General features: G+C 53.1%; 2 protein-coding genes across 6 annotated transcripts in view; one reads left to right on the top strand and one right to left on the bottom strand.

Annotated features, from left to right (window-relative positions):
• ATPAF2 (ATP synthase mitochondrial F1 complex assembly factor 2) overlaps positions 1–3647 on the top strand; it is a 29886-nt gene extending 26239 nt beyond the window's left edge. For all 3 annotated transcript variants that reach the window (XM_037068814.1, XM_037068813.1, XM_037068812.1), the window contains 3 exons: positions 789–901; positions 1371–1486; positions 3290–3647. In XM_037068814.1, the coding sequence (XP_036924709.1) occupies positions 789–901; positions 1371–1486; positions 3290–3427 (367 nt within the window). In that variant the 3' untranslated portion in view covers positions 3428–3647. The remainder of the gene's footprint in view (positions 1–788; positions 902–1370; positions 1487–3289) is intronic.
• A 1166-nt stretch (positions 3648–4813) lies between these two features.
• Positions 4814–14647, bottom strand: part of DRC3 (dynein regulatory complex subunit 3) — a 52858-nt gene continuing 43024 nt past the window's right edge. For all 3 annotated transcript variants that reach the window (XM_037068830.1, XM_037068831.1, XM_037068829.1), the window contains 5 exons: positions 13710–13841; positions 12364–12434; positions 10862–10985; positions 5452–5583; positions 4814–5120 (listed from right to left, as the gene is read on the bottom strand). In XM_037068830.1, the coding sequence (XP_036924725.1) occupies positions 5007–5120; positions 5452–5583; positions 10862–10985; positions 12364–12434; positions 13710–13841 (573 nt within the window). In that variant the 3' untranslated portion in view covers positions 4814–5006. The remainder of the gene's footprint in view (positions 5121–5451; positions 5584–10861; positions 10986–12363; positions 12435–13709; positions 13842–14647) is intronic.

The raw sequence follows: 14647 nt of genomic DNA on the forward strand, positions 1-14647 counted from the left end.
GTGGGGAATGCTGGAGGGTAGGTGGGGTGCAGCGTGGAGGGGAATAAAGGGGAGAAAAAATGGGACAACTGTAATATCATAATCAATAAAATATTTAAAAAACAAAAAGGCCAGCTCATGTCCCAGACCAAAAACAATGCCTTGTATGTAGTAGAGGCTTTAATAAACATTTGAAAATGTGATCAAATGATGTAAGACATACACAAATATTATAAGGAAAACAATATTAAAAGAAATCTTGTATGACATCAATGTGAAAATTTTTCTTTAAAAGTTTAAAAATCAGCCTTGGCTGGTGTTGCTCAGTGGATTGAGTGCTTGCCCGTGAACCACAGGGTTGTGGGTTCGATTCCCAGTCAGGGCACGTGCCTGGGTTGAGGGCTAGGTTCCCATATGGGGCACATGAGGGGCAACCACACATTGATGTTTCTCACCCTCTCTTCTCCTTTCTCTAAAAATAAAATGTAAAAATCTTATAAAAATAAGTTTAAAGAGCAGGTAGCCTATGAGTTTGATGGAGAGTCCAGGCAAATAGAATTTCAGGTAGCCTAATGTACCATGCTTGCATAACTTGGGCCTTCATTTAGGGCAATTTCTTGATCCTCTGGCTTTGCTCATGACAGAAATTATTAGGTCAGAAGGTCCCAGTGGCAGTTGCTCCCTGAATCCCCAGGACTGACCTTTTGGCCACGTGCCACAAAGGGGTGCACACCTGCTTCTCAGTGTAGGGCTTTTTGCCTCTGGGCAGAAGCCGAGGTACACAGCACACCAAAGCCTCTTCTTTTCAGGTATGGCGTGGAGATTGCCTCTTCCACCAGCATAATGGGGCCAAGCATCCCAGACAGGACTCGGGAGGTGCTGGTCAGCCACCTGGCATCTTACAACATGTGGGCCTTACAAGGTATGCTTGTCACTTCCTATGGGCCTAGGAATGGGATGGATAGGCTTGGGTGTCCAAAGCCCAGAGTGACAGGAGTGCTCTGGGGTGGCTCTGGTGCTAACTTTGGTTGTCTGAGGGGACAGCACGCTTACCCTTCCAGGAGAAAGTTGGCTCTCTTCAGGAGTTCAAGTCTCACTGACCCAGGTCCCTTGCCTATCCATGAACCAGTCACTGGGCAGGGGTGGAATGTTTGCTGGGCCAGGTTCTGGCCATGTGCTCACCGCAGGCAAGAGCTGAGGAGGGCTCTCCCCCAAGGAAACCCAGATGCTCTTGGAGAATGAAGAAGGGATCCGGAGCTGGCCAAAAAGCCATAGGCTCTGTGACATGTGTCCCCAACCTTGTACCTTTGTACCACAAGGAGGAGGTCCAGCAACTGCCCTTGTTTGGCATGGATGGTCCCTGGGTCCTGATTTGGCTTGTGTCCCTGCAGGGATTGAGTTTGTAGTGACACAACTCAAGTCTGTGGTGCTGACCCTGGGCCTGATTGACCTGCGCCTGACCGTGGAGCAGGCCGTGTTGCTGTCCCGCCTGGAGGAGGAGTACCAGGTGAGGCTGGCCCCCTTTCCCTGCCCCTCCCAGCTTCATTCATTTACTTATTTTTCCTTTTTAATTTAAACTTAATTTGAATTTATTGGTGTGATACTGTTTAACAAAATTCTACAGTTTCAGATGTATAACTGTAACACATCATCCATACACTGCATCCCCTCCCAGATTCATACTGACTGGGGGTGTGGTTTGGCTAACCCACCTGGTTTTATTTTCTGTACGTAACAGAAACCGCAAAAAACAGCAATAAAAAAGAGTAACAGTAAGGACTACCCCTGTGTTCCAGCATTATGCTCAGTCAGGTCTCCCCTTACCATCTCACTTCCTCTTCTAAACAACCTGGTCAAGTGGAAGCTGTTGCTACCCCTATTTTACACAGGAGGAAACCAAGGCATAGGTTATACCCCAGAAAATGCTGGAGCCAGTGTTTTGAAGGTCAAGGTCTTCACCCCACAGTGCAGGTTCATGAGCAAATCGAGATCATGTGGGACTGGCACATCTGCCAGACAGGCCTGTTACAATGACTGGGAGCCACACCTGTGTTCTTGGGAGACGGAGCCTCCCGCCCTGACACTGACACAGCGGGTCTCTGATTGGCAGGGAGCCAAAGGGAGCTGCTTTTTGTGTGCACATTCTGGTTCAGGGGCCTCAGGATTAATAAGGCTTTGCTACACTGTCATTCGTATTTTTAATCTGAGAATTATAGCATCTTTGCGGTCTTTGTTATTTCTCCTACCTCATAAGGTTGATTGCTGTTACAGATTGGCTCCTAGCACATGAAACCCTCCTATAATGACAGTATTGCCCACGGCTGTCAAGTCATCTGCTCAGAAAACTTTCTGGATCACAAAAGAGGCTAGCTCTTCCCTGGATGTTAGAGACAGTTTGGTGGGAGAGGGTGGCCTGGGGAATAGACACTGTAGGAGTTTGGAGAGGTCCAGAGCCAGGAAACCTGGTTTCAGGTCTGTGCCCTGCTTTTGACTCTGGAACCTGAACCAGGCCTTTGTCTTTTGAACCTGATTTGATCTGATGCAAAATGGGTAGTAACCTGGATTACATACGTGAGTTCTCTTCAGATGGCGTAGTACAATTGTCCCGATCAAGATGAGGCCACAGAGCAATGCCGACAGCTTCTGTGGCATGGCAGGTTCCGAGTTCCCGGATGACCAGGGAGAAGAGGCGGGCTTGGCCTGGAGTCTGGAGGGACATCTGGACTGACATCTGGACGGCCGCACTGTGTGTCTGGGCTCTCTCCAGAGTAGTTCTTAGAGTCTGGGCAGAGAGCCTGCCTCCCTGCCCTGAGCACAGAGTAGAGCAGCCTTCACAGTGGTGCAGCTCCCCGGGAGTCAGAAACTAAGTGACCACGGAGCCTGGGTTGATTTCATTGGTTTCGTCCCATCGACGGGGGGCCACGTGCAGCCCAGCCTAGTGGGGCAGCTCATCGAAGGATGACACTTTATAGGCTAACCATACCCACCTCTTTGTGGGAAGAAATGTGAAAGGGCAGCATTCAGCCGGGTTGGGGGCACACAGGTGGTTTTTGTGTCTGGCCTGTCCATAGTGGGAACCACTGGCCAGGCCTGGACTGTACTCCTTAGACCATCCACACCCATAGGACACAGGTGCCTGCTCTGGCCACCTGTGTGTTCTCACCTGCCACTTTCCTACTGTGCATGTTATGTGTTTCAGTAGGATTGGAGCCTATGGCCCTCTGTCCCGCCATAGGATGGTATGTGACTGGCTGGCAGGCAGCAGGGCACTGAGCTACTCCCTCAACACCATTACTTGTCCTCCCCTCAGATCCAAAAGTGGGGCAATGTGGAATGGGCCCACGACTATGAGCTCCAGGAGCTGCGGGCGCGCACGGCCGCTGGCGCCCTCTTTGTCCACCTCTGCTCCGAGAGCACCACGATCAGGCACAAGCTCCTGCAGGACTGAGGCCCAGGGTGCATGCTGCATGCCCACAGGATGGAGGCTCCCTCAGCCCAGGGGTACCGTGGCAGGGCCCACCTGACACCGCCCTGAGAGGCCTGAGACAATGTGGCTGGAGGTCAGCTTGAGTGCAGCCTGGGTGCCCCTGCCCCAGCCAGCACAAGGTGGGGACAGGTTATACAAATGACTTCTCCTGATTTTAATAAATACTTCTCTACCCAGGAAAGGTGTTGATCCCTATTTTCAGTTGCGCCTCCACACATCTTCATTTCTTTCATTACAGCGGTGCCTCACTGAGGGCCACAGCTTCCCCCCACAGCCCCCTGGGACCTGCGGCCTGAGGCTGGGAGCCTCACACTGTGCCAGTCATCAGGTCATGCCTGTGTGGCCTTGACCCTCAGCCCAAGGGCTTTTTTCCCCTGCTTCTTAATCTTTTAAAAAATATTTAGCCAAGGATATGTTTATTAATTTTAGAGAGAGAGAGAGAGAGAGAGAGAGAGAGATGTGAGAAATATTGGTCAGATGCCTCTAGTACACCACCCAGCTAGGGATCGAATCTGTAGCCCAGGCAAGTGCACTGACCGGGGATGGAACCTGTGACCTTTTGGTATATGGGATAAGGCTCCAACCAGCTGAGCCACCCAGCCAGGGCTAAGCAAATGATCATTTGAAAGTAAGTCCTTTTGGCTAAGCCAGTTGTTTTCACTTGTTCCTACTGTTTTAGAAAAAAGAAAACTTATTCTCGAAATAGAAAAAACATATTTCTGGGTTCAAAGCCCTGGCAGACGTGGGCAAGGCAACCTGACAGGTGCATGTAACCCGCCTAGGGAGCCCAGGTGTCCTCCAAACTTGGGCAGGCACAATGGTGTAGTGCCAGACCCCATGGAGAAGGAAACTGGAGAGTCTGGTTTCAGGTGGCAAAGGCTTTCTGAACTGCCTGTCCTTGCATGCTGAGTGACAAAATGGCATCCCTCCCATTCAAGTGGCACTGGCCACAGCCCAGGTGCTTCCCCACACTTGCCTTACATGTTCCCTGGCCCCTTAACTGTGCTCAGAGAAGGTGCTGTCACACCCTCACTGCACAGAGATTCAGGATGCAGGGGGAATATGGGGTCCCCAGCCTGTGTGATGACCTTCCGGAGGGCCCTTGGGTCCTGGCGGCCATGCTTAGACACACAGGGAGCCGCAGCCTCCCCGAGGAGAGCAGGGCCCAGCAGCCTGCCCTGGGCATGGCAGAGGGGATTGCACCCCACTGGCCGGAGGCCACTGCTGAGTGTGCAGCTGGCTGACAGCCCCAGGGAGTTGCTGCAGCAGACTGGTGGAGTGCCTGTCTTGGCCTCTTTCTCCTGCTCATGTATGACTGACATTCTGATGACATCTTCAGAGAATGGAGAAAAGGTAACATAACTCCTTTATTTTTCTCTACCTTTGGAAATTTTCCCAGGGGTGGTGGAGAAATGACTTTATGAGGGTGTGGGTTGAGAAATCCTCAGTAACTCCCTACTGAGGCAGTCAGTGAAGTGGGCACTCCCCTGGTCAGGGCCAAGTGCTGTTTTCAACAGGAGCCTTCTGTGCTGACACACCCCTAATCTATGATGTCACTGCATTCAAGGTTGTCCAGTTCGTTCTGCATGTGGTCAATGTACTGGCTGATTTCCTTCACTCGCCTGCGGTTCCGCATGATCTCATCCTTGTGAATCTGAGGGGTGAACCAAAGCCCAGTATCACTGAGTCAGATAATTGGTTAGTATCTTTCACCAAGTCCGGTTTGGGGGGAAGAAAAGTAGTTCTCATATTTTGCCCTATCTATCTATAGATTTGAGGTAAGAGAAAAATGATGAAGCAATGGGTTTTCAAGTCTGAATGGGTAACACAAAGTCTTCAGTGTAGAATTCTACAATTCTTAACCTTACCTCTTTCTTCATTTCTTATTGCAAAAGTATGTACTCTCTAAGGAAGATTTCCCATTTTCCCCTGGCTGACAGCTCGAGGAGCTGGTGCAGCCTGCTGGACCAGGGACATTTACTCACCTTGTCCACTAAATGTGTACACCAGGAGTTGACCCTGGTCACCAGCTCATCTTCTCGATTGTCAATCTTCAGGAGGTGGATGTCATGTGATGACCCAACAGCATTGACAACTGTGTCTTTGTCCACAAAAAGCTGGGGAGTGAAAGGTCATGTGAGCAAGTGTGTCCTGTGACCCGCTGAGCACATGTCAGCGTGCAGAAGAGGAAGACACACCTGAGAGTCCCCTCACTGGTGGAGGCAGCACAGAGCGGCGGCTGCCAGGCACCCAGGGGAGAGCTGGCCTTTGTGGGTGCGCACTTTTCTCACAGCATAGCTTCCGTTGACAGCCCTCCTTGCCCTGAGCAGTGGTGAGTGTCCTGGGGAAAGGGTCCACCAGGGCACAGACTGCAGTCCTAGTTGGGAGCATGTTTCCTGCAGGGAGAAGGTAGACAGCCCCCCCCCCAGGGGTGACGCACTTGGAACATCAGCTCTCACAATGGTGCTCTCTCAGTTACCCTCAAGCACAACCTGCCCGGATGCTGGCAGGCTGGGTGGGGAGCGTGAGACTGGCTGAGGGTCTCAAGGCTGCTCTGAGGGCAAGAGGGCCCTGCAAAGAGGGGTGCTCCTTCCCCTGGCCAGTGGGGTTTGGTGGGCTTGGCATTGTCCTGCAAACTGAAAGGTTGTGGGTTTCATTGATGGTGAGGCACATACCTAGGTTGCAGGTTTGGTCCCCAGTTGGGGTGTGTATAAGAGGCAACCATCGATGTTTCTCTCCTTCCCTTCCTCTCTAAAATCAATAAGCATGTCCTTGGGTGGGGATAAAAAATTAATAACTAAATATAAAACAGATGGGTGCTCCCCCCACATTGCTTCTCCACTGCTGCTCACATCAACCAAATCAAATCTCATATTGCACTGGGGGTCTCCTGCCTCCTTGCATTCCCGACCTTGTTTTCTGCTTTGTTAAAAGGTGTTGGAAACAACCTTCTTCTGCTGGGCCTGGCTGGTTCTAGGTGTTCCCACTGGCTATTGTGTGCCCAGCACAGATGGAAATCAAGCAGAGCCATCATTCCCCCAAGCAGTGGGAAGCTGGGGGTCCCTGAGCCAGCAACCCTGCAGCCTGGGGAGCCAGACAGCCTGGGGCCAGAGGCACTGTGCTGAGGGGAGGACTGCGAGTGGAAACATGCTCACTTTGTCCTTCTGTATAGCAGTCTCCAAAATACACCATGGGGAATCCTGAGGGTTAATATTTCTGTGAAAAACAGTCTTCTTTGGTCAAATACACTTGGGAGTGTATACGGCCTGGGTCCCTCCTGATGTCACCTGCACAGAGTGTCTCTGCAGAGTCCGGCAGAAAATAAGCTTTTGAACTCATATCTGGCCACAGACTTCCCTTCAGAGTAATACCTGTCACTCTTGGATGGGATGCTGCTGTTGCACAGAGCCCTGTGTGGAAAAGCTGAACCAGCCAATGTGGGGAAGGAGGGGGTATTGGGGGGCCAGGAGCACTGTCACATGGGAGAAATGGCAATAAGTCAGGAAGATCTTCCTCCAAGGCCAGGCTCTGGGAAGGGTTGTACGGACCAGGGACATTTGTGTGGACCAAAGACACACATAGCCTGCCAGCCCACGAGCTTCAGGTCACGCCCTGCAGCAGGTGTGCCAGCTTCTGCAAATAGAGACACAGCCACACTGACCCAGCATGCAGAGGTCCTCATTCTTTGTTTTTAAAAATGGGTCACAGCTGATCATCTAAACCAAGAGAAATCATCCCCCAAAGTCTGAATATGCCGAAGATAGCTTTGGAAGCTGTGGGAAGTGAAGTCTGCTTGGAATGGACACAGTAAGAATTGGTTATTAAAAACTGGCATTTGTAAAATACAATCGAAAGGAATCAGGTTTAAAGAAATGACTTTAAAATACAAGTTTTGAGTTGTTTCTGGACTCCAGGGGGCCTGGAATGGTGGCTGCATCAGTTGCCTTTAAAATAGCTCTACAGGCAGCCTAGCAAGGTCCCCCTCCCATTTCTGCAGGTCTCAAGTGCTGAGGTGGAGGCAGGCGTGTATGGAATTCTCGAGGAGTGGCAGCCATGCCTGGCCCCGGAGCCACCCCACCCTGCTTTGGGAGCCTTGGGGCCATAAAGACACATTTCTTTTAAAGTGACTTTTTGGTGGTGGAGGGGGAGCTTTTGAGGGGGGCATAGCTGGTGCCCCCTCCACAGGCTCTCCAAGAGGCTGGTGGCTTGAGGATTTGTTGCCCTTTGCCCCTGCAGGATCAGATCATTCCATCACACCCATCCTGGGTATCTGCTGACGTTGCAGCCCCTCTACCATAGAGAAAGGCACAGGGATGCCACCTTTTCCAGTCCCTGCTTGGCCAGAGGGGCAATGCCCTGTGCTGCCAGCCCCTCTTCCAAAGTGAAGCCTTCAGGTCTCAGCCAGAGTCTTGTACTGGGGCTGCTGGCCTGTGCCACACCCACTGTCAATTAGCAGACTCCCTGGGCCTCATAAGCCCCTTCGCCTGCCTTGCAGCTGGATACCCACAGGGATGCTCCCAGCAGCAGGGCCCATCTGGCCTCCTGCTGCCCCCTGGATGCAGCAGCGGCACCCTGCAGCGCCAGGCTGGCTCTGGACCTGGGGCTCTACCGGAGCAGCAGACTGCTGACTGCCCACTGTCCTTGTGCAGGCAGCCATGCAGCCTGCGCCACCAGGGCCTCCCTTCCTGCCAGTGCCGGGTCCTCTCCCTGAGCACGTGGGCTCTGCTTTTCCTCCCACAGTGCTCCAGGGCTTTGAAACGCAGGTCTGGCACTAAGCCTGGCACAAACTGGTCGCAATCACGCAGCTGAAGGAAAGTTTTAAAGAGGCCCTCATCTGTGTGACTCTTTACCATGATATACTCATTGGTAGGTACCGGAAGGCAGATATTTTTCAGCCAAAGGCCCTGTCCCTCATCTGAACATTGCCATCTTGGTACAGGCTCAGTGGGCACTTGGTTAAAGGCTTTGAGTCAAACTGCCTGTGCTCAACTCTACTGCTTACATGCTTGCTCTGTGTCTTAGGTGGGTTATTCTCATCTCTGTTCCTCAGTTTCCTCATATGTAAAAAGGAGTCATAATGGTTCTGATATTACTGTGTTGGTGTGGAGATGAAAAGAACAGATATGTGACCAGTGCCTCTCAGCCAGCTGGACCACGAAGGCCCTTGGGCACTGTCAGTTATTTTTGTTACTATTACATTTGACAGGCCATGCTTTTCTCCCTGAGAACAGTGCACCACACTTTGTTGCTTAATTCTAAGGAGACATAAACAACAGTGTAGGGTCATGGCAATGTCTCTAGCTGCAACTGCACATGGTCCCAAAAGGCCAGAGGCTCACACCGGCCTGCAGAGGGAAAGGCATCCAGTAGGTCCTGCTGGCTGCCCACTAACGGGCCTTAAAAGGGTGGCACTGGACACCACCCCTATGAGGGCTCCCAGGAGACCCTTAGCTGAGAGGTAGAGCCCTGTCACCATAGTGCAGGGCCATAGGCAAGCTGGCACACCCAGGCAGTCTGTAGTGGGGGCCCAGTGCCAGCCCTGCGTTCATGGCTGGCGTTCCGCCTCTCTTGGACTAGCCTGAGTCCAGACTCTGGTCCTCACAGGGGGTGTCACCTTGGGCAGTTCCCCTAACTGCACTGAGACCCAGTCATTCCCAGTTCCCCCAGCTGCAGACAGGGGCACTGACAGTCCCAAGGCCATGCAAGCCCCCAGGGGCAGTGCTCTGTACTGCCGTGCATTGGGGCTGGTCCCTGCCCAGTCAGTAGGCACTTGGTATTTCTGGAACCCCAGAAGCAGGTGTGAGGTGGCGCCAGGCAGAGCATCTGCCAGGAAAGAGGGTAGCCACAGGAAGCACCAGCCCAACTGCTTGTCTGCCACTGACCTTAGGCCCATCTTTTTTTGTGTTCCAGTTATCAGGGAGGAAGGTTTCAGTCCTGTGCCTACTGGGTGCCACAGAGCTGGCATCTGTGCCATGAGGAAATTCTGCCCACCTCTTGGTGGTCCATCTGGGGGGCTCCTGAGGGGCCCTCAGGCACAGTCTCCCTGCAGGGTGGGGGAAGGTAGCTTCTCCCTATGTTGGACAACAGCATGCTTCTGTGCTGGGCATCTGTCTCGGCCCAGAAGAGGCTGTGGGAGTGGGGCTGCTGGTCTCGGCATCTGTTGGACTTAGCCCATACTGGGTAGTGGGATCCTGGCACCTCAGCTGGGCTGTGTGCCACTGCCCACTCTAGGGAAGAGTGTGGTGGGGAGGAGGCCGTCCCTGCCTTTCCTTCGTGGAGTGTGCATAGTGACAGAAACAAGGCAACGTAAACCAAAGAGCTTAAACCTGGGATAAAGGCTCTGATGATGACCGGTGAGGTCTGCGACCGACCAGGGTTTTCTGGGAAGGTGGTGAGGGATGGCCTCTCCAAGGAGCTGGCATTTGAGCTGAGCACTGAATGACAAGGACAATCCAGACACGAGGAAACCCAAGGGAAGAGCATGTCTGTTGGGCAGAACCTCATCCGTAAGGAGTGAGCCCTGGAGATGTGGGGGCGGCTCCAAGGCCAGGGACCAGGAGAGGCGGTGGCAGGGCAGCAGGCCTGCAGGGTAGGAGGAATAGTGTCTTCAAGGAATCCCTGGAGCTCCTGGAGGGTGTTGTGGCTGGGTTTTCTGGGGATCTCTGGCTTCTTTGTGGATTCTGTGTGGAGAACGGCCCGCAGAGGAGTGGAAGGGAGGCCAGCATCCACGCACAGGCCAGTGGTGGCAGGATTTGCCTACAGCACGGGGGCGGAGAGGAGAGACTGAGGCTGTAGTGAACAAGGGAATGAAAGGTCCCTGACAGGAAAGTGTCTAGGCCTGAGCCTGTCTATGTCATCAGTGGCTCCTCAGGGACACAACTCACACTGCTCCTGCCCCATTGTAGGCCACCCGCAGGGCTGGGAGCCCAGGCTGCATCTGCTGGTCTGTGACCCTTCATCACTGGGCACTCTGGTGGCAAGTTGGAGGCATCACGCCGAATCAAAAACAGAGCTGGGGCGGCGGTAGGTGCTCATCCTAGAGACTCAAGGGTTAAGAAGGCCTTTGGGAGAAATTTCAGACCTTAGCTTCTATTTTAACTGCCTTTCCTAGAAAGTGCCGGAAGCCCCATAGAAATAAACTTTTGGAAACCAATCTGTTTTTAGGTAGTTGAGACTTTATGAGCTTCTCTGTACTTGAGCCCCACTGAGTCCTCCACCAAGTGTTTTGTTTGCCTTTTTCACCTGCTGACCACCCTACAAAGGGGCATATTATTACCTTTTACAGATGAGGAAACTGAGGCCTCTGAGAATTTCAGGCTTCCTGGAGCCACAAAGCTGGGCTGGACTCTGCCTGGCTCCAGCACCTCCCCCTGCCCCCACGCCCACCCCTCTTACCGCCCGGACTTCATCGGGCAGGTCCTCATCCAGCTCGCCCTTGACCGTCTTCTCAAGAGCACTGATGGCAATCTCCAGGAGCTTCTCATGGTGGTGGTTCTCCAAGTCCCGACACTGTGCCATTGTGTGGTAGGAGTTAAGCAAAGGCCAGGGCTGGAGCAGGCCAGCCGAGGGATTAGGACAGACTCCTAAGGGCTAGCGCATCATTGCCTTTGAGCACCAAGCCCAGGGTTATCCTTCCTGCGCCTGCCCCATGCACACACTTGGCTATCACTGGCCATTGGCCCTGGGCTCCCAAGGGTCCCTCCATCCCACTGCCTCCTCACTTGACAGTAGACTGAGCCCTAGTCTTGGCGCTCACCCTTTCTTCCCACAGTGGCAAGAGAGGGCTGTAGTGATATGAACAGGCCCCTCTCCTCTCCATGACCCCCAACCCCCGCTCTGCTGTAGCCTGAGGGCCTTCTAGGACCCAGGATTCTGACGTTCTCTCAGGACCTTCGCCCAGGCTGCTTCCTCTGCCTGCTAGTTCTCCAAACATTTCCCCCCAGCACCTTGGGCTTTTCCTCAGTGGGCCCTCCCTCTGAGAGGCTGCCAGCCATGGCTCTAGGTCAGCTGCTACTCACTCCCTGCCTCTGTCACTTTCCTTTCCCTGTGGGACTGTGGGCCAGGAGGGCAGGCCAGGGACTACTTTAGGGGTGGAACACAGCAGTTTGCCCCAAACCTGACAGGGCTGAGTCCAGGTGGCAGAGGGTTGGTCATCCCCCAAATGTTGGCTCCTGACCCAGAAAATTAACCTGCTTGGCTCATTATGAATAACGTATCAGTGTCCTTAACTTGGAGGTTGTCCCAGTTGTTCACACAGAGGGCAGCTGGGGATTCTGGGGTGTGGGCTCCCCTTGAGTATTAAGCATTTGAGAAGAAGTGTTACAAAATTTCTATTGCAAACCATGCCCCCCCCCCTCAGCCCCACCCAGAACAGCAGCCCTGCAAGAGTAATGGGAACAAAGCTCGGACCCAGGGCCATTCTCTGAACACCCGAAGTGGTTGCCAAACCTCTATACTTTGAAGGTGAGCTTTTTTCCTTGCTAGAAAACTAGTGGTTTCCCATCCCTCCAATTTCAAAGGTTGAGATTCCCACTCAGTTAGGTCCTGTGATGACTTCGATATCATCTGGGCAAAGGGTATAGATCTTCCTATAAAGCTACTTCTGGTAAGAAGCAAAGTGGCACACTGTGATGGTCTCTGCCAATGTGTTTAGAGCACTGGTGGCTGTGGCAGGGCAGGCAGTGTTCCCACCAGTGGCCACCAGGGAGGGAATCCCACTCAGTGACATCCTGGTTAGTTTGGGACAGAGCAGTACCCTTCCCTGCCTTTTGTTAAAGCTGCAGGAGCCTGTGCCCCAGCCCCCGCTGCAGGCAGGGGGCCGCAGTGGCGTCAGGGTACTTGCCCCTTTCCTGGGCCCAGTCGCCCCTCCCCATGGAAGGCCTCCAAGGAAAGGATATAGGCTTTGGACATTTTCAATAAAGAGCCCCACCAAGTCGATGATGTTCCTTTCAAACATGTTTATAGTCTCCTAGAAATGGTAAAAAACACAGTTAACATACATATTTAGACATGACCTTGACTGGCCTAGCCTCAGAGCCAAAGACTAGGCACCTAGCCTAAAACGTGGCTGGCACCTCCTCTAGTCACAGACCTTCAAGCTCAGGACCAGCCACCTTGGCCTTCCCTGGTAGGTGTTTGTGAGTGACCCCACTTCGCCCTCTTGACCTTGCCCCACAGGTCCATCACCTCCTGGCCATGTCAGTTTGCTCACGACCGCTCGAATGTTCGATGCAACACTTTCTCCAGGCCTCTGCCTGTTCCCTTTGCCAACAGCCCCAGGCCTGGTCTTAACCCATGCCCCCAACACACACAGAGCGCCCCCTTCCTTAGGGCCCTCAGTGGTGTCTCTGTCACCTCCAGAGAAACAGGGAGGGGGTCAGTAAGAGCCATACACCTAGGTCAGTGCCCCAACCCCACCACCACGTGTAACTCCGGAAGGTCTCTGACCTCCCTGGGCCTCCGCTTCTTCGTTCGTGCAATGGGCTTCCTGTGTAGGACTTGTCTCCTGGAGTTTGTGGTGAAGTGTAAAGAGGTCACTTCACACACAATGCTCTGCAAGTTGCCTGGCCATTACCCCAGACCATCCACACCCAGAGGGAGCCCCAGCATAGCTGCATCCTGGTGCTTAGCAAGGCAGACAGTGCCTATGTGGGACTTGATGTTGATGGAAGGAACAACGGCAGATGATGCACGGTGAAGCCTCTGACTGTGTGAGCCCCGGGTGGGTCATGCCCCCAATCCACTAGAATCCAGGGACACGGGGGACACATATGTGGGGAGTCTGTGCAAGCCTGAAGATGGTTTGCAAGCCAAGCCAACTGCACATACTATAGATGCGTGTGAACACTGTTGTGATGAATAAAAACAGCATCATGGAAAAGCATGACTGTGCTCAGAGGCTTTTAGGTGCTGTGCACAGATGTGACCATGACACCAGGACAGCTGTGCCTGGGTTCTGGGAAATTCTGCAATGCTGAGGAAGGGGGTCTCCCTGCTTGAGGAGGTCCTGGGAGGGAGGCATTCCAAAGGAAAGAGCTTACCTGTCCTGCTGCCCGAGCATCACTTGAACTGTATTAAAGGTGGGCCCGGGGCCTATCGGCAGGAAACCATCACCTCTCCAGAAGAAGAGAGCCCGGGAAGGTTCCTGCTTTGAGGGTGGTTTTGCAGCTGCATGGGCAGCTTTGTTTGAATGAGCCTGGCAGTGCACGGTCATTCAAGTCTGTGCCCAGGGCCACAGCCTCACCTCTAGCTGCTCCACCAGCTGCATCTCTAGGGTCATGAGCGTGTTGAACAGCTCACTGATGTCCTTGCTGCACTCCGCTATCTTCGTCTCGAGGTTGCTCAGTTCGGACTCATCTCGGATGGCACTTAAGCTCTGGAAACAAAGCCTGTGCTTTAGGGATCCATCACTGATTGTAATTAGTTAATGACAGGTGACAATTTGGTTTTGGAACCTGGGCTCTGGGTTTGGACTGCTCACGCTCAAGAGGCAGCCCTGTGAGTTCGTAGAAGCTAATTCCCTCTCCAGGCCTCAAGGCCATCAGAGCAGACGCTTGGGTTTTTGCTGGAGGTGGCTTCAGAGTCTGACGAACCTGCATCCCACTCCTCTCTGAGTCACTTATTAGCAACAGGACCTTGAATGAGCCCTTTGTACTAACCAAGATTCAGTTTCCACAAGCAAAGGGGAGAGAACCCGTGCTTCCTGGGAGCCATGGGGGTTGTCAGGTGGTGGGTGTGGGGCCTTGGCTCACAGTGGGGGCTGGACTCATAAAGGCTCAGATAGGGGGCCTGCTGCAGGCCCCAGGCAGGGGGAGATGCGGGGAACGCGAGACAGATTTGGTCTGTGGAAGGTGGTGCACCCACACTGAACTGCTCCAGTGGGCCCAGGGTGCTAGCAGCAAACAGAGCCAGCCCATTTGGAGTGGAGGGTGCTCACAGGCTGCAGAGCACCCTAGGGTCTGTGTGCAATGCTGAATACTAACCCTTTGTTAGGGCCTGGACACTTGGCCACTGGATACAATGTCAGCTTGTTTTCATTGGTGTTTGGTATTAGCTGTGAGGGAGAAGTAACTAGACACAATTGGGGGTGGGGTTGTGAATGATACTTATAGCTGGAGAAGAATCAGGCTCAATCCCTACCTCTACCCTTACATGAAAGTAAATTCCTGACAGAACAAAGAC

This window comes from Sturnira hondurensis, unplaced genomic scaffold, assembly GCF_014824575.4.
Source record: "Sturnira hondurensis isolate 20B ecotype Veracruz unplaced genomic scaffold, ASM1482457v3 Scaffold0018097, whole genome shotgun sequence".
In the NCBI taxonomy this organism is placed as follows: domain Eukaryota; kingdom Metazoa; phylum Chordata; class Mammalia; order Chiroptera; family Phyllostomidae; genus Sturnira; species Sturnira hondurensis.